The following is a 23,350-nucleotide window of genomic DNA, read 5'->3' as shown; positions in this document are numbered from 1 at the left end:
CCCCCCAGGGGGGGATGAGGGGGGCACAGCGGGGGTCCTATAAGGGTCCCGGGTGGCCTTCCTCCTGCTGCCTCATCCTCTTCCTCAGCTGCTCTCCGATGTCGGCGAGGGGGTTGGAGCGTGAGGCCAGGGAGCGGATCGCCTCCCCGAACCGACTCATCTCAGACTCCCTGGTGGGGGGGGGAGACACACACACAGACAGACACACAGACAGGAGTTAGTTTTGGTGTTGTAAATAACTCTTCTTCTGATATAAGTTCATATTGTCTATTCTATTGTTGTACTCATTCCAGAGAAACGGTCTCTCAGAGAACACCGTGTTCAAAGCGGTCTTCAGATCGAGAACATTTTAGAAAAATACCCACAGATCGGTCATTATTGTCAAAAACGTAATCGTTAAAACATCTTGGTGAAAGATTATATAATACAAATAAATGCAATTGACACCAAAGTGCTTAATGAGGCTACAGTACTCTCCTCGCTAAGCTACTAATAGTGTGTGTGTGTGTGTGTGTGTTTTGGTATGTGTTTGTGTTTTGGTGTGTGTGTGTTTTTTGGTGTGTGTGTGTGTGTGTGTTTTGGTGTGTGTATGTGTTTTGGTGCGTGTATGTATTTTGGCGCGCGCGTGTGTTTTGGCTTGCGTGTGTGTGTGTGTGTGTTTTGGCGCACGTGCGTTAGTAATGCTCGATATAAACGATATACAATATAAACGATAAAAAAATGGCCTACGATAGAGATTTTAATTCTATCGGTCTATCTCGATAATGCATGTTGAAGCAAAATACAATGTTTAATTTTTGATTTGGTGCGGTTCCATTTCACATTGCAATTTTCGCAACAGTGCCAGAATTTGTCAACAAACCCGCATGTGTGCAAAGAACGTTTAATCATTGGACAAAAAGGTCTGGGGCTGGGTAAAGCGTCAAAGGAAAAAAAAAGACGGAGAAAGCGCCGGTGAAAGTAAACAATCATGGATATCCAGCGTGATATAGATGATCTATGGACCGGTCCAACTCCTTCTCCCTCATCCTGACTCGGAATTTGTTAAATGCATCGGCATTTTTATGAATATTTTCCAGCATACTTTTTGTTTTTTTTTCGTTTTTTATTTTATTTGTTTTTGTGCAACCGTCTGGAGCCAGTTCATAGTGATGGCCTTTTTTGCTGCAGCAAGAAGAATCGCAATCAAATGTTGGTCTCCTTTGTGCACAGTTCCTTCCATATGTCCCAGGTATAGGACAAGACAAGTTTGGGGGATTTTGTATGCTAGAACCTCGCACAGCACGACATGGATATGTTCCCAGAAAGGTTGAATTTTACTGCAGCTCCAAAACACATGTGTATGGTTAGGATCCATATAGTTGCGCAGTCTCCAGCAGGGTTATTGAGAATTCATTTGTTTGCTAGTAATCTTCGGCGTAATAAAGAAACAAATGTGGTTTTTCAAAGTGAATTCTCTCCATCCAAGTGACTGTGTATTTTCCACATATATACCACATATATACCCATCTCAGTCCACTGTTTGAATCTGGTATCAGAAGTTCCCGGTGTGAATTCTTTATCAAAAGCTACCCATTTTAATAGACCAAGTTCCCTTCCCACTTTAAGTTGTTTGATAACGGAATACCATGTATTTAAGGTAAAAGTTGTTATTGGGTCTAATTCTTCCTCTTCTTTAGTATTGGCGGGAATTTCTCTTTGCCCTATGAGTGGTTGACCCAGGGGCCCAGATGTAGCCATTTCAATATCTTTCAAACGAGCTACATAATCAACATTACACCAGTAAATAAGTGGACACAATTGTGCTGCATTGAAGTATTCTGTGAAGTTAGGAAGTGCCAGCCCCCCCCTTGTCTTTTGGCAGCTGTAGAGTGGAATATCGAATTCTCGGTTTTCCCCCCCCCAAATAAATCTAGATATTAGTCTATCCCAATTGTGAAACTGGATATGTGGTATACCAACAGGCAAAAAAAAGATAGAAACAAATATAATAAACGTGGCAAAATATTAATTTTCACTGCATTCATCCTGTCAGTGAGGCTCAGTGGATAAGTTGAGCAATTTTCAATATCTTTCCGTATGTGGCCATCAATATGGTCATAGTTGTTTGGAAAAGCTGTGACAAGTTTTGCTTATGCTAATGCATAAATATTGAATTGATTTAGCTTTCCAATTTAAGTTTAATTCTTTAAGTTCTTCAATTGGAGAGCAGTAAAACATGAGAATTTGAGTTTTAGATATGTTTAATTTGTAACCCGAGTGTACGCCAAAATGTTCTAAAATTTGCATAAGTTTCATAAAGGAGTTTACTGGATCTTTTAATATGATCAAAACGTTGTCCGCGAAAAAACTTATAGTATGGTTTTGGTCATTGATATCTATTCCTGCTATTACATCCTCTTGTCTAATCATTTGGGCTAATGGTTCTATATAGAGAGCAAACAAGGTAGGGCTGAGACAGCAGCCCTGTCTGGTTCCTCTTTCCAAAGTAAATCTGTCCGATAGTGAGCCGTTTACTTTAATTCTAGCTGTTGGTTTGCTATAGAGTGATTTGCATTGAATTGTTTTCTCATTAAATCCAAATCTTTCTAAAGGTTAAATATAGAAAATCCCAGTTGACCCTATCGAATGCCTTTTCGGCATCTAGGCTGATCAATGCTGCTGGTATTTTTGTCGACCTAAGACAAAGCCAGTCTGGTCCTCATCTATCAAATCTGATACTATTGTTTAGAGCCTGTTTGAGATTATAGTGGTATAAAGTTTGCAATCTATATTAAGAATCGATATTGGTCTATAATTTTGGCAGTATTCTTTATCCTTCAGTGGTTTGGGAATGACTAATTATTGCTTCCTTCCATGAGGGAGGAGTGTTATCTTTGGTAATGGTCCAATTAAAAGGCTCTAAGTAATACTGACGACAGTTCTTTTTCAAGTTTTTTGTACCACTCAGATGAAAATCCGTCAGTACCGGGAGCCTTGTTTGTTTTCAATTTTCTTATTGCCTTTTGGATGTCATCTGTAGATATCTTTGCTGTTATGCGTTCATTTTGCACTATACCTATAGAGGGCAGATCCAGGGAGTGTAGACATTTTTTAGTATCCTTATGATTTTTTGTTGATGTTTGGGCGTAAAGATCTTTGTAATAATCCCTGAACACATTTTCAATTTCTTTTGGTTCATATTTAATTTGGTTGGTATGAGGATCACATAGTTTGACTGTAATCCCTGCCTGCTTCTTAGGTAATCTTCGCCAATAATTTGGCAGCTTTAGATCCTAATTCATAGTAATTTTGTTTTAAATACCTAGCCTTTATCTCTTTTTCCTGTTGTAGTGTCTCACCTCTTTCATTTGTTGCTCTATTTTTTTGTCATTTTTCTCTTTGTTTTTGTTCCAATTGTTTCAGGTCAGATTTGTACTGAGTTTCTATTTCTTTTTTAAGTTTACTTGTAATTGCAATTAATTTTCCTTGTATGACAGCTTTTAGAGCATCCCATAGTATTGCTGGGTCTGTCTCGTCATTATCATTCTCCTCTAAGTACTTCTGTATTTCAACTTTGATTTGTTCGGCCACCTGTTTATTTAATATCCCCACGTTTAATCTCCATATTGTGTCTTTTCGTCTGGACTTCAAATATATTTTTAAATAGATTGGGCTATGGTCCGACAAATCGGCCACTCAAATTTGACATTCCTGGATTCTATCCGTCTTCCTTCTGCATAAAAAAATTGTCAATTCTTGAGTATACGGAGTGTGCTGCTGAATAATGACTGAAGTCTCTCTGTAGTGGATGTAGTTCCCTCCATACACCAAAAAAGCCCATTTCTTCCCATGTATTTTTCACTACCTTTGTGATAGGTTTCCTATTTCTCTTGCGACTAGTTGTGTCTAGGTCATAGTTCATTATCACATTGAGATCTCCTCCACATATACATACACCTTCCATTTCTACAGCAATCAGATCAAATAGGGATTTAAAGAAGTGTTTATCACTTTCAGGTGGGGCATATATGTTCACCAATGTTACCATAGCTTGGTCAATTGTTCCTTTTACAATAATATAACGTCCCTCTTTATCTTTTATTTCTTTTTGATATTCAAATTTGGTGGCATTAGGAATTAGTATTGCAACACCTCTTTTGCGGGTGTTAGAATGGGAGCTATAGAAAGTGTTTTTAAATCCAAATCTTTTCAACTTTTCATGTTCTGTTTGTGAAGGTGGGTTTCTTGCAGGAAGTTAATCTGCGTCCTCTCCTTTTTAATTTTAGCTATCATTTTTGCTCTTTTGACTGGGTTTCCTAAGCCATTAACATTTAGAGACATAAGTTTAATACATTCTTGTTTGGTATTCATAGGCTGTTTTTGGTCTGTTCACATTGTGGTGTAACATCATATGAAACAAACATATGAAAAAATAACGTAATATAACTATAAACAGAAAAAGCAACCTCAACAACCCTCATACGTTAACCCTCCTTTAGTTTTGAGGGAAAATGCCTTTTGAGGGAGAAGGGCCCCTAGCTAGTAGTAAGATGTAACCCATAAGGGGTAGATCTGACCATACTAGACTATGTTGTAGGCAGCTGTGCTTCAGTCCCTTTGAGCCAACAAGTCTGATATCAAAATCCCTTTAGGTCACATCGAATTAAACACTAACCTTTTTCTTTTTTTGACCCGAATTAAAATTTAAGGATATGTTATTCACATTTATACTTAAGAGTTAGGTATTCATCTCGCGTTGTTGTCCTCGCGTTGGTATTCTTGCAGCCGTCCGTTCGCTCGTGTGCCTCCCTGCGAGGTTCGGTCTCGTTCTCTCCCGACGCGTCCCCAAGGCACCAGCCCACTCGACTGGAGCCCGTCACGGACTGTAGCGCCTCTGGTATCAGTGATGTCATCCACTTCAAATCCTTTTCTCCTCATGTCACCATCTGCTTCCTCCGCGCTGCCGTACATCTTCCTTCCACTAGCCCAGTGATTACGCATCTTGTTGAGGGGTGTCTGAAAGCGGATGCCTCCCCCCTTTAGAATCCTCTTCATTTTCGTGTACGCTTTGCGTTGTTGCAGCATCCTCACAGAGTAGTCATGATCAAAATAAATCCTACTTTCTCCGAGCTTGACCGTTTTCTTTCCCCACGCCTCTTTCAAAACCATCTCCTTCACATTAAACTGCTGAAAGTTGAGGACAATCGACCTTGGTGGTTGTTCTGTCTTCGGCTTCGGCGCCAGGGCTCGTTGAATCTGGAGGTCTGTTTCAATTAAAAGCTCGTCTTTTAACCGTTTGTCAATAAACGCCACGACCGAATCGCTTCTCAGCTCTGCATCTTCTGGAATGCCGTATATTCGCAGGTTGTTCCGCCTGGAGCTTATCATTATTTTCTGTTCCTTTAGTATGTCCTTCAGTGCACATTTTGCATCAGTACTCCACTGCTTGAATTCTTCAGTGCGAGTCAAAGCGGCGTCTATCCTATCATTTTGCTCTTCTACGTCTGCGTTTATTTTGACAAGTTTCTGGTTAACGTCCTCCTTAAACTCAGCCAGTTCGTTTTTCACTTGAGTGGTGATGCCGTCTTTGACAGTTTTCAGGTCAATTTTCAGCTGTTTTTGCATGGCTTGGATTTGCTTGCTAATGCTATCTAAGCTAGCTTGCATTGTAGCCATAGCTGTAGGTTCAGTAAGCTCGTCTAATTCCTCGTCAGAACGACTCATTTCTTTGCCTTTACTGTGCGGGATTTTTTTGTTCTTTCCTGTCTTTGATCCACCGCTCATTATCAACGACTATGTATCTTCCTTTGTTATATTTTCGAGTTCTTACGGAGTTTATTGTGTTGGCGTTAGGGAGCACACTATTCAAGCGTCCATGCTGCTTGACCGTTACCCGGAAGTCCTCCAGCATACTTTTTATGTGCTTTTGTCGGACCGTCGGGTGAAATTGAGTCGTGGCTCAACACAGAGCAAAGAGGAGACGGAATGTCTTTTGGATATCGGACCCAAATATCCAATAGACATTCCGTCTCCTCTTTGCTCCATGTTGGGTCACGACTCATTTCGCTTTCACATCTCAAGCGAACTGCACCAGGGTTCGTTTGGAAGCGAACCGAGACCACCTCTCCGGCTGGGTCTCGGACCGGCTGTTTGGTCCGCACCAGAGTTCCATGGTTTGTATTCGCAACAGCCCAAAAGGTCTGCACCATGGGACCAAACTCGTTTAGTGCGCACTAAATATGGGAATCAAATCAAAAAGACAAAATCTGTATTAAACAGACAAGCAGCGGCTTGGCTGTTCCGCTCTCACAATATGGGATACAACCTCCTTTTGATCGATAAAAGATATCACGTGATCGACAAAATTCTTAACAATCAATGATCGATCATCAATTAATGATGCCCATCCCTAATTGTCAGTGTCTGTTCCTTATCTAAATAGACACCAGTTTTTCCTGTTCTCTGCATCTTGGGTGGCATTTAAGAACCAAGGACTTAAACTTAGGGCGTATTCACACCTGCTTTATTTGGTTCGAACCAAACCAAAAAAATCGCTGGTGTGGACCTTTAGGGCTGGTGTGAATACAAACCATCGAACTCTGGTGCGGACCAAACAGCCGGTCCGAGACCCAGCCGAAGAGGTGTTCTCGGTTCGCTTCCAACCGAACCCTGGTGCGGTTCGCTTGAGATGTGAACGCGACCGCGCTCGGTCCGACCCAGTTCTAAAAATAATATGCCTTTTTGGACGCAAAAAGGCTCCCATTGCTGTTTGTTTATTTATATTGTTTGATTAGCGCGGCAAATTCAAAGATCAACGTCACGTTATTTGACCGGCATCACGTTATCAGACCCGTTAACAATGAGCCTTGGCTCATTGTAGCGAAGATGAGAGGAAATGTCTTTTGGATATTTGGGCAGACCCCAACATATAAAGTATGCTGGAGAACGTACCGATGCATTTAATACATTCAGTACAAGGATGGGGGAGAAGGCGTTCGAGCGGTCCGCGGATAGCATAACATCATAAAATCGACGTTGTGCCAAACGCCTCTGATGCTCTTAAAGTACTGCAAATGTTTGTAACAGAATGAAACCAATCAGTATAAGCAAAACGAGGGCAGCACTCTGAATCTCCATAGTTTGTTGTCTTTGTTTACTTTTTTTTTATGCGTTACCCCGCGTTACCCCACCCCCCCGACTGTCTTGTCCAATGATTGAACAATCTACGCAGACACGTGCGTTGTCGACAAATTATTGGACTCTTGCGAAAAATTGCAATGTGAAAAGGAACCGCACCAAACAAAAGAATAAACATTGCGTTTTGGTCCGGACCATAGCGATCGAACTAAGGACTTTCCTGGTGTGAATACGCCCTAAGTGTAGTGCCTTTTAGAATGGTTTGCACTAAAGGAAAGAAACCCAATACTTGACGCTTTTCTTTGTCTCAGCAGCTAATATACTTGAATTTTATTTATCTGCAACATTATGTTGAATGATTACAGTGTTGCACAATAAATGTTCTCAAAACGACATACTATATTTCTCTTTTATTTTTAAAATACATTTAGCAGTTCTAGGGTCTATGTAACCTGTTCTGAAGCGGTTATTTTATGATTTTTATATCGTGATATATATCGTTATCGCAAGAGGCTGCAATGTATATCGCAATATGGATTTTAGGCCATATCGCCCATCCCTAGAGTGCGTGTGTGTGTTTTGGCACGCGTGTGTTTGTGTGTTTTGGTGTGCGTGCATGTGTGTGTTTGTGTCTCTCTTACAGGAGTTTGCGTTTTTGCGACTGCTTCATCAGAGTGAAGTCTGTGGGCTCCGGCTTCTTCTTCACAGGCCTGGAGGAGGAGGACACAAACATGAGGAGGAGGAGGAGGGAGAGGAAGATGACACAAACATGAGGAGGAGGAGGGAGAGGAGGAGGACACAAACATGAGGAGGAGGAGGAGGGGGAGGAGGAGGAGGGAGAGGAGGAGGACACAAACATGAGGAGGAGGAGGGGGAAGAGGAGGAGGAGGACACAAACATGAGGAGGAGGAGGGAGAGGAGGAGGACACAAACATGAGGAGGAGGAAGAGGAAGAGGACACAAACATGAGGAGGAGGAGGGGGAAGAGGAAGAGGGAGAGGAGGAGGACACAAACATGAGGAGGAGGAGGGAGAGGAGGAGGACACAAACATGAGGAGGAGGAGGGAGAGGAGGAGGAGGGAGAGGGAGAGGTGGAGGAGGAGGGAGAGGTTGAGGAGAAAAATTTGGGTCAGTAAAAAGTGTTGTTCCCCTGAAGACTATCATAGCATATGAATTCTATGATAATTCCCCGCTTAACATAACATATGACGAGGTGGAATCAGGTGAACAGCACAACATTAAGGCTCATCTTATTAAGCTTTGGACAGAAAACACAAACTTTACCACCACTGTTACATCCTTGACAAATATAAATTGCTCAGCTGGGAAAACATTTTAATACAAACTGACGTATGTCTAATTTTTTACATTATCAATGGCAAGGCTCCCCCACCACTCTGCACTTTTATACAGCAGAGAAAAATCGAACAGCAGACCCACAAGGGTTGCTCTAAGAGGGGACTGTGTCGTTCCTCTTAGGTCCAGCTCCTTTGGTCAATTATGTTTCTCTCTGAGAGCCTCCTAACTATGGAACCAATTGCCAGTGGAGATCAGAAATTGCACCCCCCACCATACATTCACCCACCGTCTTAAGGACTGGCTTTTAAGCAATCACACATGTGAACACCTTTGATGGTATTTAAGCTAAGTGTGTGTCTGTTGCTATGTATTGATGTAGCTCTCTTGTCTAACCTACGGTGTGTATGAATGGTTGTTTTTGTATATGTTTTAATGGAGTCTATTGGGATCATGTAACACAGTTGTTATCTGTTGCTGTGTGTATTCTTTAATATGTTTTCATTTTTAGCCATCCTGTGCCTAGCTTAACATCTTGCCAAAGGACTACAGTTGAAAGTTAGCCTGCTGGCTAACACTGGCGCATTTACAGAAATGTAGACTAAAGTGAACTGTCCTGAAAATAAATAAATGAAATGAAAGACGTTTCATCCCCCCCCCCCCCGTAGGCTCCACCCACACTCTGTTCTTGCGGTTGCGGTTGCGTCGGGCGGAGTCGGAGGCGGCGCATGCGGGGCCAATCAGCTCTGAGAGTTCCGGGAGGGCGTCGGCCAGAGCCTTCATGTCCCCCACGACGGGCGTCGCCTGTCGCCGTGCCAACGCCGCCTGCTGCTCCCGGGCCAGCTTGATGGAGCTGATCTCTGGAGAGGGGGGGGGAGGAGAGAGGGGAGGGGGGGGATGGAGGAGGAGAGAGGAGGGTGGAGGGGGGAGAGAGGAGAGGAGAAAAAAGTTATTTACAGAAGAGAGGATTAGAGGGAGACAGAGAGAGGGCGAGTGAACGAGAGAGGGAGAGCAAGAGAGACAGTGAGCGAGCGAGCGAGCGAGAAAGAGATGGCAGGCAGAGAGACAGAGAGACAGAGGGATGGCGAACGAGCCGGGAGACAGGCCCAGGCCATTAAGGCCTGATTATATGAAGAGGATATGGTTTGTGTTACTGGGGGGATTGATTGTCTCAGCAGATAGCATTACAAGGCTGATCGCAATTAGAGCAGATAGTGTTGCTGCTGGTGCTGGTGGAGGGTGTGGTGGTGGTGGGGGAAAGGGGGGGCGGTTGGTGTACGGGCGGTGTCTTACTGGGAGTAAGACGGAGAGACCTTCAGCCCGGCCCAGGACCCAACGCAATGACCACGCAGTCGCTCTGGCCGGGGTAGGGAACCTGTTGTGGTTCTGCGCCGGGTTTTAGGGAGCGGACCAATCCCAGCCCTTGCTGCTTCGTCCCACTTACATTTTTGGGGAGGCGCACGCAAGGGCGTAAGGGGTCCGTAACCCCCCACACGTTGCGTCGTCGTGAAACCATAACTGACCCTTTAGTCTTGGTAAACCGCGGATGTCATTTCCCAAGTGTACGACTTTCGTTAAAAAAAAACGTATTAGCTGGTTTTGGGGGTATATTTTGTGTTTTAATTAGGTTTGAATTTAACTATGTTTTAATTGAATAAGGTGTCAGGCGAACGATGGACGAACCACCATCGCAAACACAACTTTTTAAAATGAGAAAAAATATATTTTTTTAGGTTTTTTGTAACTTGCATGCGTTTTGGTAACTGTACGGATAATTTGTAAAGATTACAGATTTCGGAATAGTCTTTTCATGAGGGAACTTATAATAAAAGCCAGGGATTTGTGATTCTCAAGATTTAACAAATTCATTATTTGTCCTCGAACCAATTGACTTCAAATGTTTGCATTTTTGTTGATTTTAACTGATTCATGTTTCAAAAGTAAAGACAGCAAACATTTATAAAAAAAGGGGGGGGGGGAAGAGAGAGAGAGAGAGAGAGAGAGAGAGAGAGAGAGAGAGAGAGAGAGAGAGAGAGAGAGAGAGAGAGAGAGAGAGAGAGAGAGAGCAAGCTTACTGTTGAGCCATCGGTCTCTCCTCTCCTTCATCTTCTCCTTCTTAGGCTTCATCTTCCTCTCCTCCTGGCCTGTAAACACACACACACACACACACACACACTTAAGTGAGACCACATTGCATCACAATTAAATAGTTATGACTCAGTGACACTGTGTTAAAAACCTAATTCCCAGACGTTGGGCGTGAACCCAAAACAACACAATCAAGGCTCTCTCGCTTTGCCTCCGACAACCCAGACGAAAACCTGCCTATAGCCATGAGCAAGGGTCGTTAGCAGAGTTAACACCGTCAGAGCTTCGGATTGCTTTCCGGGGAAACCGAGAAATAAACATTCTGTGATGCTAACAGATGATTATGATGATGACCGTCGACAACTCCTAACTTGGGATGGCACTGATGCTCTGTTATGTGTTTGTGCGTGGGTATTTAAGTGTGTTTCTCTTTATGTGTGCGTGTTTGTCTCTGTGTGTGTGTGCGTCTTTATGTGTGTGTGTACCTCTTTAAGTGTGTGTGGACCTCTTTATGCATGTTGTGTGTCTGTGTGTGCGCGTCTTTATGCGTGTGTGTGAACACGCTGACGGGGCGAAGTTGTACGGCCTCCGGCCCCCCGGCAAGGTCATAAACCCCCTCCTCCCTCGCCCATAGGTCAGCCAGGTCCCGATAGACCTTCCTATCAAGGGGCAAACCTGAACAAAGTCAGCACGAACGTTAAGCGTCCGTAAGAATCCACGCATTCCAAAACAGACCAGACAAAAAGGGAGTGAAACTGGCTACTGTCCAACTTTTAAACCCACCTATTTTTATCGTCTTATGCTATGAGTAATAATTTACATTTGAACAATTACATTCAGGTCATTTATTTTATTTTTCATTTGTTTTACTTTACTGTATATATACCGGTTTGTCTTTGTCTCTCTTACGTTGCATTATTTAGAATTATTTATTGTCAATATTAATTATTCTATTTTACCTCATTTTATAATTTCCTCTGTATTTCATCGTGGGTCGGAGATAAACGAAATTTAGATTACTCGATTTGTCTTGCACATATTTAGGAATTGACAATAAAGCAGACTTTTACTTTTTTTGACTATACTTTTTTTTGACTGTACTTATTTTAAGGTGCTTTGGATAATACTAGGGATGTGAATAACTAAAAATTTTCATGGTCGAATAATCAGTGGGTGGTATGAACGAATAATCGATTATTCGATGTGTGCCGACATTCACAAATGCAGCCATGGATAATCGGCAAGAAATCACTTAATATCTTAAACGCAAAAAAACAACTACCTGCTAAGTAGTTCTAGTCAAATTGTCTGTTCAGCCTTCTAAACGAGAGCTGGTAAATTGTGAAAAATGAATTAAACTGTAATCAGAGAACGTGGTTATATGCTCTAGACCAGAGGTCTTCAACAGGGGGTCCGCGACCCCTAGGGGGTCCGCAGAGGTACTTCAGGGGGTCGCGAAAGTTTTGGTTGATTGGACATTTTTTTTATATTCCCCCTGCAATTGTTTCCACAAATTGAAATGTCTTTAAATACACATTAAAATGAATCCAACACACTAGCCGCGTTTACATGGACACTTTTGATCTGATTTCTAATTGGAATAGATCTATTCCTATCATATGATCCAAATGTACTATATGGCGTACGTTCGCATGTCTCTAGCACACACCTAAAAAGAGGGGTGGTGCGCATATCCAAAGGTAATCCACAGGTGCTAGCCAATAGTATTCAATATAAGAAAAAAGGAGGGCGCACACCTGACACATCTGGACTGGCTGCGACATTTTTATGTATTTGATTTTAATGAAAGTCCAGCAGGAGAGAGCTTTTCTCTGCCTGCTCCTTCAATTAAGAAGAAGGACAGTTTAATATATAACACAATTTTATACAATATATAAGTAGAGGGTCCTCGCTCCATCTCTCCATCAGTTTGGGGGTCCTTGGCCTGGAAAACGTTGAAGACCCCTGCTCTAGACCCTATAGTATCTTTGGTATAAAGGCTGGGACGAATTTCGAATTATAAATATGTACAATGCATAACGTTAGGTCTCTGGCTCATAGCTGAGCGGACTAGAATACCTCCCATTGCCAAGTCGAAGTTAAGGTCCGTCCTATTTACTGGAGTGAACAATGTTTCAGTTGCATAAGAACCTTACAGGAGGGTAATGATTGTTCCAGGAACTAGTCAAACCCTCAGGCGTTACCAGGGAAACAAAGTTATGGCTTGTGAAAAAAATTATATTTGGATTGTAAAACGCATGAAAATATAAATGAATGGTCTTCATTTATTTTCTTTGGCAAGTGACCATGTTATAAGCGGGATAATGCCCTTCGAGGTGTCCAACATTAGTTCCATCCGTTAATTCTTGTTTATTTGAAAATGTTAACGGTCCAAATGTTAAAAATCGACTTTGACCCTCGGGAAAGAATAGATGATACTGTACACTTGCACGCTTGATAAAGGGCCATTTGCCAGGAGATTGATTGATTATTATTTATTTCAAATATGCAAGAAAAACATGCATCATCAATTCGCAGAATCAAAAACAAGGAACTTTAACCCTTTTTTCTTAACACATTTGAAAAGGAGTGAGAAGAAGTATACACTGGTTTAATCCGATCCCCTTTCATTTAATCATACAACTATTATAAATTAATACCCGTTTCCTTTGGCTAAATGAAACTTGCAATCAATGCAATTAATACCTGAAGTTATAATATATTATTAAAGTTGTCAACTTGGACATACAATCTTTAGGGAGAGAAACATCAGTATATCTCTCGGTGCAGTAAAGAAACAAGTGCCAAGGATTAAGTGTGCTGACCTCTGATTGGTCAACGAGCAACAGGTGTCAGGTCAGCCTCCGCCCCAGAGACTCGGACCAGGTGAGGCTGCTGATACCACATCCCAGTTGCCCCTCTCTCTATCCCCCTTTCTCTCCATTCTCATTTTGTCTCCCTTTCTCTCTCCCCCTTTATCTCAGATTTCTTCTCCCCCTCTCTTCTCCCTCCCCCAATACCTCTCTCCCCCATTAATACTCTCTCCCCCCTCTCCCTCATTATCTCCCTCTCTCTCTCTTGCCCAATCCCAAAGTGAGCCCTGAGGACTAAGGACTCACAGACTTAATTGATCTCAGGTGCTAAGTGAGCGAGTGTGTGAGGCCACATGGCCTCAGATAGGTATATATGGGATTGGGACAGCACTTCAGGAGAGCACATGTTACCTTGACAACGTTTAATGACAAAGATGTTGCTGACACATGCCGGTTCGGGAATTCTCATTTTGATGTTTTTTTTGTTTTTTTGTAAATGCAATGAAATCAATCGGCTAAAGCAATTTATTCATATTCGAAAATATAATTTTTACCTTTGAATACTTCAGTATAAAGGATGCATTGAATAATTTAGGTGATTATTGGCCTAATCAAAAGTCAGAACGGGCTACATTTGGCTGAATTATAGGTAGAAATATGAGGAGCCGTTTGGGAGCCAAAAGAGCAGGCTCTTGTTGGTGAGCTGATCCAAACTATGCGGCTCACTAAAAAAAAGGCAGAAATTCCTATCTGGTCGCGCATAGAGTGGCGAAGTCACGCCCCTTCCGGTAGAGCCCATGGGACCTATGAGATCGAAAAATATGAATGGGTTTCAATGGAGAGAAAGTAATTATCTTCTGGTCCCAGTCTTTATATGACCCGGATAATACATATGTTGTTTGTGGATTTAAATGATAATTTTTCATGTCAAGAGTTTGACTGTTTATTGTGCAATTGTTCAGTTACAGGCTTTAGAGAAAACACAATGAGAAAGACTACATGTCTCGTATGTGCCGTCACGCTCCCTGCGACTGGCGTGGACAAGACTGACAATCTCCCCATCAGCATAACTGAAACTCTCAACATGGCCCCACTTATAATGGTTTTCACCTCCTTTGATGCTTTTATCCTCCCCTTGGAAAAAACATTACATTATCAAACTTCTTCACGAAAATGTTGTTTTCTTTGTATGAAAAATTATCATTTAAATCTACAAACAACATATGTGTATTCCGGGGCATATAAAGACTGAGACAAGAAAATAATTACTTTCTCTCCATTGAAACCCATTCATATTTTTCAATCTCATAGGTCCCATGGGCTCTACCGGAAGGGGCGTGACTTCGCCACTCTATAGGCAGTAGCGTCTTGTTGTTTACCTTCCTAATTTCCCTATGGTCTCCGCGGTAAACGTCACAACGCTTTGAACTGTGGGTAATTCCCTTAGGGGAAGTCTGCACTGATGTGGACTCACGGAAAGGGCTGGGTAAGTGTTGACTCAAACCCTCAGGCCCTTTGGAATTCGACATTGGGACAGCCCTAAAGCCTTTAATTTCATGAGAACGCGCAATAAAGTCTGTGAGTCCGGACATTGGGATTGGGGCTCTCTCTCTCTCTCCCTTTATGTGTGTGTTTGTTTTCATATTTATGTGTGTGTGTCTGTGTGCGTTCTATAGGTCTATACCGATTAGCCGACTACTTCACCAATCACAGGACACACACACACACACCTTGAATGGACTTAGGTGGAGGGAAAGAAAAGCTTATTGTAACAAAATGTCGGGAAAATGTTGAAATCCAACACACGCAGCCCGTAAAACATTCCTTGACGAGACTGACCAATCAGAAGATGGCGTTCCCCCTCCCCCCCAATCGATCTGTGGGGGTCCGGGCGCGGCCGGGGGTCAAAGGTTCCGGTCAAGCGATAGGCCGAATGTCACCGCAGATCAGACACAGAGGGGTCTGAGGTGAGGAGCGGCCCTCCTCCTCAGACTCCAGAGACTACTGCAAGATCGGCTTTCAAAATAAAGGCGCTCGGTTTAGCAGACGCATGCAGTCCTATGGGGGGGGGGGGGGGGGAGAAAGAGAGAGAAGGAAAGAAAGAATGAGAGAAGGAAAGCGGTAGGGATAGAGGGAGGAGAGAGAGATGGAAGGAGAAGAGTAAGTGATGCAGGGAGAGAGAGAGAGCGAGAGAGAGAGCAAGAGAGAGAGAGAGAGATGGAAGGAGAAGAGGGAGTGATGCAGGGAGAGAGGGAGGGAGGGAGAGAGAGATAGGGAATGAGAGAAGGGGAGAGAAAGGGAGAGAGCGAGAAGGAGGGAGGGAGAGAGGGGACAGTTCTACAGGGGAAACAACTCTCCGTCCAAAGTTGGCGTTAAAATCCAAAATATAAAAACCCTCCCGATCAGTGCATTTATTTATTTATTCAGCAGCCGCTTTCATCCAAAGCGACTCACAAGGGCTCACGCAAACATTCACACACAATCGACCCTTCAGGGCGACAGCCAGCTTGTCGGGTGCAGTCAGGTTGAGGCGTCTCGCTCAGGGACACCTCCACACTCAGCTAGGAGGAGCGGGGATCCAACTAGCAACCTTCAGCTTACCAGCCAACCTGCTGTACCTCCAGAGCTAAGGCGACCCCAAGCATGAACAAGACAATTCACGTTGTTGTCACAGGATTCCGTTCTTCGGGATGAAATGCGTCGCGCTGAAACCCAGCTGACTTAAACCAAACCAGGCAGGAACATGATATCATTGAAACAATGATATCACCGCTTAATCCTCTTCGCATTAAAGCACTAAGCCGCTAATGGACGTGTTTCATGTCTTTGTTCGAGGCTTCCTCTCCGACGCAGGTGGAATGGAACTTTTGCATGTTTTGAATGTAATTTAACAATGTTTTTGCTTTACTTTGTTCAGTCTGGAATGTTTTTAGTACAGAAATGGAGCTAGTAAGGTACTAGCTTGTAGAAGTAGCTAGCAAGGTGAAGGACCTTTGAGTGCCGGAGTATTGTCCGGGATTATTTAGATGACTGTGGTTAAAACGCAAAGGGATTAGTGTGAATGTGAAGGATTATAATAGGAACTCACCCCTGTCCTTGCTTTCATGAGGATTATCTAGAAGAACAATTGAGCTCTCTGATGCCACGCTTTTATGTTGAAATGGATAACATTTCGCCAATACAAAAAAATATATATATATTAACCATGCAAATGTACTGACGTATGAATACGTTGGTTGCAATTTTCAGTTAAAAACGGTTACAATTTTAAAAGAACATATACAAAAACATGTTAAAAACATATAAAAAATATATTTCCAATTAGTTTCAGTAAACGTTTTTAAAATTTGTTTGGATTCTTCTCCACTCCAGCACTAATATTATATTTTTCTTGTTGGTTATTAATAATAATAATAATAATAATAATAATAATAATAATAATAATAAGAAATATTCTTATTAGAAATATTGAAATATCAATCTCAAATCCAGATTTTTTCAATGTACTTGACAAGACGGACCCACAAATGAGCAAATGTTTGGATATCAAGGAATTGCAAGGCCCCAAGTCATTTATTATTTGACTTTGTATGTTCAAATGCAGCCTTGAAGGGACAAGAGAATAAATCTGTTTGCCTGCAAATATAACTAATCGATATCAGCCAGGAAGTGAAATACGCCAGGAAATGAAGTACAGCGATCTTTGTTGATAGATCTCCACGTTTTACTTTGTAAACAGAATCACAGACACATCTCTGTTTTCATTTCAGCCCACGATGGAATTAAATCAAATCTTTTTTTGTGCTCTCTTATCTTCTGTGATCTCTCTGTGGTCGATAACACCGACCTCAGCTCAGCACTTCTGAGCTCCGGGCAAGGCCAAGCTCACGCGGCTAACTTCCGAGCTACCCGTAGTATCGTTTTCCCCCGCCAAAAAGTCGCTAACGACACAGAGTGTGCGCCGCGGTGCGACGGCTAGCTTGGAATCGAACGGAAGGGAGGAGGAGGGAATCTAACTGGCACCCCGTTGACATAGCACTCTGTCTGCACTTTAATTAGACGTATCGGTTACCTCTCGTGTGGAGCACACACACACACACACAAACACAATACTGCTCTTAAAGGGTTGCCTTAAGTCAACAGCAATAAGTGTGTTGCACTGTAATTAGATGAATGGGTTATGTCGCGGGGAGACCACACACACACACACACACTTTGTTGGCTGTAGCAGTTGTGACGCGCTTCGATTCTCTGCTCTGTTCTTAAACAGCGAACGTAGGACAGATTCAACTGTATTAAAACTAGAACCTCAAACCCGTCCTATAAATGGAATGTATTTGGATTTTAGTGTATGTGTGAGCGTGCATGTGTGTCTTTGTATGTCTCTGAGTGCGTCTTTACGTTTGTGTCTTAACGTGTGTGTGTGTGTGTACGTGTACGTTTGTTTCTCTTTATGTGTGCGTGTGTGTGTTTGTGTATTGAGCACGCCTGTGTGTTCTTGCGTGTTTGAGCCTGTGTGGCTCCCGCGTGTGTTTGAGTGTGCGCGTGTGTTTGTGTGTGCACGCGCTCACACACTTCACTCCCTGCTCTCCCATTTCATCCATTCCACCAAAAGAAAGGCCTGATGCTCCCAGTGGGAGTAGTGGTAAAGACCCCCCTCTCCCTCCCTCCCTTTTCTCCCCATCCTCTCTCCTTACCCCTAACCACCTCCTCCCGCCTCTCCCCTCCCTCCCCCTAACACCATCAGAGCCCCCCTCCTCACCTGGGGGGTGATCGGGTATCCCCCCCCCCCACCCCCCGTCAGCAGCCCAGAGCGGGTCGCAGATCTTATCTCTCTCCCTCTGGAGCTTCTAGAGGAAAACAGAAGCAGAGCGACACGTCCTGTTGTATCAGCGGGAGAGATGGAGAGATTGGACCACACGCAGAGACCTCCAGACCTCTCTCTCCCTCGATCAATCTCTCCCTCAATTCTCCTCTCCGTGTCTCTCTCTCTTTCTCTGTCTCTCCTTCTTTCTCTGTCTGCCTGCCTGTCTCTATGTCTGTCTGTCTGCCTCTCTCTCTTTCTCCCTCTCTCTGTTCTCTGGTTTCTTGAGACCGACCCGTACGTCCATCAGTACCGGTTGCCTAAGCTAGGTAGAGCGGGTTGGCTGGTAAGCTGAAGGTTGCTAGTTCGATTCCCGGCTCCTCCTAGCTCAGTGTGGAGGTGTCCCTGAGCGAGACGCCTCACCCTGACTGCTCCTGACCAGCTGGCTGTCGCCCTGAGGGGTCGACTCCGCCGGCGGTGTGTGAATGGGTGAAGGATTTGTTGCAAATCGCTTTGGATAAAGCTTCAGCAAAATCCCCTAAATGTAAAATGTAAACTAGAATAATGCAACGGTGTGTGGCGGTTTTCATTTACAACATCGCTCATTATAATGCTCATATCAGTTAATCAACGACGGTACTAAAATGTTGTATAACAGAGTGAATTAATTAAACGTCAACAAAGATATAGATCGGTAGATTTTTAGTTATGCACACAACATTGAACTATTTTGAACTATAGAACGATAGTTCCCAAGATGGAGAAGTAGACAGCTGCTGACAGCATCGCGAAATCTCACCACGATAGCTCATCGTTTTCGGAAAAATCTATACATATATTTATCAGAAATGCCCATGTTTAGAACGATCTTCAGTATAACAGTGATCTGTTGGTCGGCCACACGTGGCAGGTGAGTTTGTTGTAGGCTGCTCTCAGTTTTGGGGCACAATCCCCTCTGTTCGCTGTTGCGATTGTTAGTGCTTTCCACTTGGTTCTATGAACATCCTTACTGTACAGACAGCGATATATTGTTATAAAGCCAAAAAAAGTGTAAAATCACCGCACACTGGTAAGCTGTTGTTTATTAATGTGAACAATGCGTTTCGCTGCTGCTTCGTCAGGTTCACATTGATATTCATATTGTTGTTTCTGTTTTTTCTGACCAACGTTCTTATTGTGTCGTCTATTTGGCGTCTGATAAACGCCCTGAATGTACATGGTAATGGTAATGTTCGCAATGCCTCAGTATAAACAAGCTCTTATTTTGCCAGTGGGTGGTACTGCCCTTTAAATGAGACTCATCTGAGTTCCCCGTCACGTTGGTTCGGACTTGACCGTGAACGGACGCACTGATGCCAGCTCAGAGCCAGAGGGCCGTCTGTCTGTCTGTGTCTGCCGCAGGACAGACAGACGGCCCTGTCTGGCTGCATCCCTGCAGGGAGAGAGTGGCTGCGAGTGACACACACACAGACAGACTCTTACTAACACACACACGCACACACACACACACACACACACACACACACACACACACACACACACACACACACACACACACACACACACACACACACACACACACACACACACACACACACACGAAGCGAGAGCTAGAGTTCGAGTAGAATAAGGGCGAGAGAAAGAGAGAGAGATTGAGAGAGACCAGTGTTTCCCATACATAGACCAATGTGTGGCGCAGCGCCACAGAATCAACACCAAGCGCCACAAATTGATTCTGTTTTTTTTTTTAAGCGATTTTCATATATAAACATCGTTCCGTTCATTCATCTCCGCATAGCACTCTTTCTTCCTGTCATTCTCGTTCACACACGCACACAGAGACAAGCGCGCATACATGCCAATGGTGCGCGGGTACACTACCACTTATTGGATGAACCCGCGTATCATACATGCACACGCACTGACAGCGGATTCGCCCGCTCCTCCTTTCAACACGCCTACAAAGGCAAACCCGAAGCAGCGGGATATGTAAGGGATAATGTATAGAACGCCGGTCATTATCGGGAAATAAGCCCCGACAGGGCGAACAGGAACTTGCTTCGCCCTGAAGGGACTTATTTTCGATAATGACTGGCGATGTTCTATACATTATCACGCTTATTACACGGCTACTTGCCAAAACGAAAAAATAACTTGGTGTGTCTTTTTACAATTTATTTGTTACCAGCATTCGTAGTGTTGATCAGCAGAGAAATAGTCTGCCAAAGACGTTGACGTCGCTTAGCAACCGAAAACGTTGGGGTTGACAAGTTACCGGTACTTTCGGAGTGATACCAAAGAGGCCATTAGAGGCAAAAAATCCTTTGTTTTCCTTGACAGCGGTCGATTATACTCATGATTATACTTAGCAACAGTGAATTATCAAATATAATTCACCGCCGGAAGTTGTGAAGAGCCCATGCAAGTGAACAGAGCGTTCCATGGCATTGAGAAGACCCGTGTAATAATTGCAATTAATGTGAAATACAGTTATAGTTTATATATATGACGGCGTTAAGACCCCCAGGCCGTTCTACCAGCGATTTTAATTTGCTCGGCAGCAGAGGCTGGAGATCGGGAGGTCTCCCGGTGGGCCGGTCCACTTTGAAATGTATTTTGTGCGCGATTGCTCGATTACGCGAATTAGCAATTGCGAAATGCCCCCCCTTCCCCAGCTGGACTCTACGTCTTACCGACCCCCTCCCCCGCCACACATTGCTACCTGGTCTGTGGGAAACACTGGAGACAGAGAGACAGAAAGCGAGAGAGAGAGACGTTATTGGCTGCTATGAAGGGGCGATCGAGGGCGTAAACAACCCCTACTGGGGGATGCCCGCACAAAAACACATAAATGTCTCACCGCTAAGACAACACGACACACGCACGAACTACCAACCACGTTGTAGAGTTTAACGTCAACGTTTTAACAACGTCCTCCACAATCTCATGTGGTGAGAATAGAGAGGACGGAAAACATCTATAAAGAGAGGGCAGAAACACACTATCATGCACACAGACACACAGTGTCATGAACACACTCATGCACTGTCTAAACACAGTCAAAAACACACACAGTGAACCTTACAAGCGCAACACAAAGACGACGGAGGACGCACACACACATACACGCAGACACACACATTTTTCTAGACTGCATGATGATGAACAAAATCTTTACGTCTCTCGCTGTAAAAAGCCAAATTTATTCAACTGCCTGCGCTAAAAATAGCCTCGCTCCCTCGAGTAGCCAGCGCTCAACGCACTACAGCCTCCATCGCTATCTGGAGAGGAACGCAACGCTGGGTAATGAAGATTCCAGAGAGCAGCCGGGAGATCAGACGAATCGGCCGTTCATTCATTCATATCGGATCAAACACGGGCCCAATTAAAAAATATATTTTTGCCTGGCTTTCAAGTTGCTTTATTTGTTATTTTTGTATATTTTATCTTTATTTGTCATATGTATCTTTATTTAGCTTTCTTATATATTTAAAATGTGTTGTTGTTCATTGCACCGTCTGGTTGACTTTTAAATTTCGTTGTACTTTGGGCAATGACAATAAAGAGATTCTGATATGCGGGACTCTGAGCTTAATTAGAGGAGAGAAATCCCAGAGAAACCGTCCACTCAGCCGAGTCGCTGAATCTAATTCATTATTCCTAACCCCGGCCGCCATCTAGCGGCCGAGGTGAGTTACCGCGCGAAAATTCCCTTTGCCTAAACAACGCATTTGGCAGCAGAAGCCTCATATTTAAAGGATTTAAGGATCAAGATTGTACAGTTATTATTTCTTAACCATGTACAAGAGAAGTTTCCGGTTATATAAACACGTTTGGCACCAAAATATTTAAGAATCACCCTATTTATTTATTTTATTATTTTTTCCTTACCTTTTTTGATATGCATGTGGAGATCGGAGGGTTCTTCAAACTTCAGGGTTTGTACCAGGGCCTCCGGGGTGATTTTGGTGCCCGCAAATATAGAATTGGGGAAGGCAGTGGGTACCTGTTTTCATCACAAATCAGATGTATTAATAATAATAATAATAATAATAATAACAATAACAATAATAATAATAATAAATTAAACCTATACGGCGCTTTTCTAGATACTCAAAGTAGCTTTAGAGAAGATATAAAACAAATAAAATAAAATCATTGAATAAGAACGTATATAAGTACAAAAATCAAATAAAATAGGTAGCTACAAAATTAAAATAGGTAGATAGAAAAGTTAAAAGGAGTAAGGGGAGAGATAAAAAGGGAAGGAGGTTCTGTGGTGAAAGCAATCTTGAAAATGTGGATTTTGAGGGCCTGTTTAAATGATGGGAGTGTGTATTAAAAACCAGCACAAGCCATATATATATTTTCATGAATATAATTTACTCAATTGTCATCCAAAACACATTCATACGAAGTATTTATCACCGACCTTTAGGATGCTTTTAGGCTTTATTTCAGGCTGAGGAGCAAAACTGGATGTGCGCATGCGCAGAACGGGGCCACCAGAACCGTCGGACGCAGATCTCGGTGCTTTCTCCGCAGATTGCGACAAACCGAAGCCCGGCGGCCTGTCAAGCTTCACCGCCTCCTGGTGCAGCTTCGGCCGCATATGTTTCATCTTCCCCACCATGGTTGTGCTGTTTAAATACGAGCGTTATGCGTTGTTTAAGCTGTAAGAGATACAAAGGAAACGTGTATCCTTCACATCAACAACAAACGTGCCCCGGTGCGCCCGACTAATGGGTCCGGCGGGGGAGGGGAGACACGCGGTGTTTGGTTCCCCCTCCATTTGTTTTGGTCCGACTTGCGTTGGAAAGAAACCCTAAATGTCTTGTGAATGTCTAATAAATTGTAAATGTATTGTAAATGTCTAAATGTCTTGTAAATGTAATCTTATAATGTTTGAGAGACTGTCTTTTTCCCTACAACAATATATATTGCAATATTTATATTTTGCACTATTATAATATATCAATATATATTTTGCTGCTACTACTGACCGTTTTTTGCTCTTATATTTTATTTATTTTTAGATTAATAAATATCTTTATCTGTTGTGTCTTTATCTCTTTCACCGTGGGATAGTGAGACAGGTTGTTTTGATTCCTTTGTATGCGGTGTGTTTGTTACATGTGAAGAAATTGATGATAAGCTGTGTTTGGTGACACGCGGTGTTTGGTTCCGCCTCCAGAAGGACTTTGAATTTTGTGTATATAAACTGTAAATT

The 23,350-nt window shown here is 43.0% G+C and overlaps 1 protein-coding gene across 1 annotated transcript; it reads right to left on the bottom strand.

Annotated features, from left to right (window-relative positions):
• Window positions 1-29: 29 nt before the first annotated feature.
• Window positions 30-22,846, bottom strand: slx9 (SLX9 ribosome biogenesis factor). The gene is made up of 6 exons (XM_079738105.1): window positions 22,553-22,846; window positions 22,012-22,126; window positions 10,491-10,559; window positions 9,095-9,275; window positions 7,761-7,829; window positions 30-170 (listed from the first exon to the last, which is right to left on the bottom strand). The coding sequence occupies exons 1-6, from the start codon at window positions 22,751-22,753 to the stop codon at window positions 38-40; spliced, it is 768 nt and encodes a 255-aa protein (XP_079594231.1). The 5' UTR covers window positions 22,754-22,846; the 3' UTR covers window positions 30-37.
• Between the last annotated feature and the right edge of the window lie 504 nt (window positions 22,847-23,350).

This window comes from Pollachius pollachius (assembly GCF_949987615.1).
Source record: "Pollachius pollachius genome assembly, chromosome: 6".
Taxonomy (NCBI): Eukaryota; Metazoa; Chordata; class Actinopteri; order Gadiformes; family Gadidae; genus Pollachius; species Pollachius pollachius.
The sequence above is the reverse complement of the archived record's forward strand: the minus strand, read 5'-3'. Positions and strand labels throughout refer to the sequence as shown.

Excerpts from the sequence above, each read along its gene's own strand:
- slx9 (XM_079738105.1), bottom strand. The coding sequence starts at position 22,753 with ATGGTGGGGAAGATGAAACATATGCGGCCGAAGCTGCACCAGGAGGCG. Across the intron at positions 22,127-22,552 it reads AGCCTAAAAGCATCCTAAAG|GTACCCACTGCCTTCCCCAA; the intron begins GTCGGTGATAAA and ends TGATGAAAACAG. Across the intron at positions 9,276-10,490 it reads GAGAGACCGATGGCTCAACA|AGATCAGCTCCATCAAGCTG; the intron begins GTAAGCTTGCTC and ends CCCCCTCTCCAG.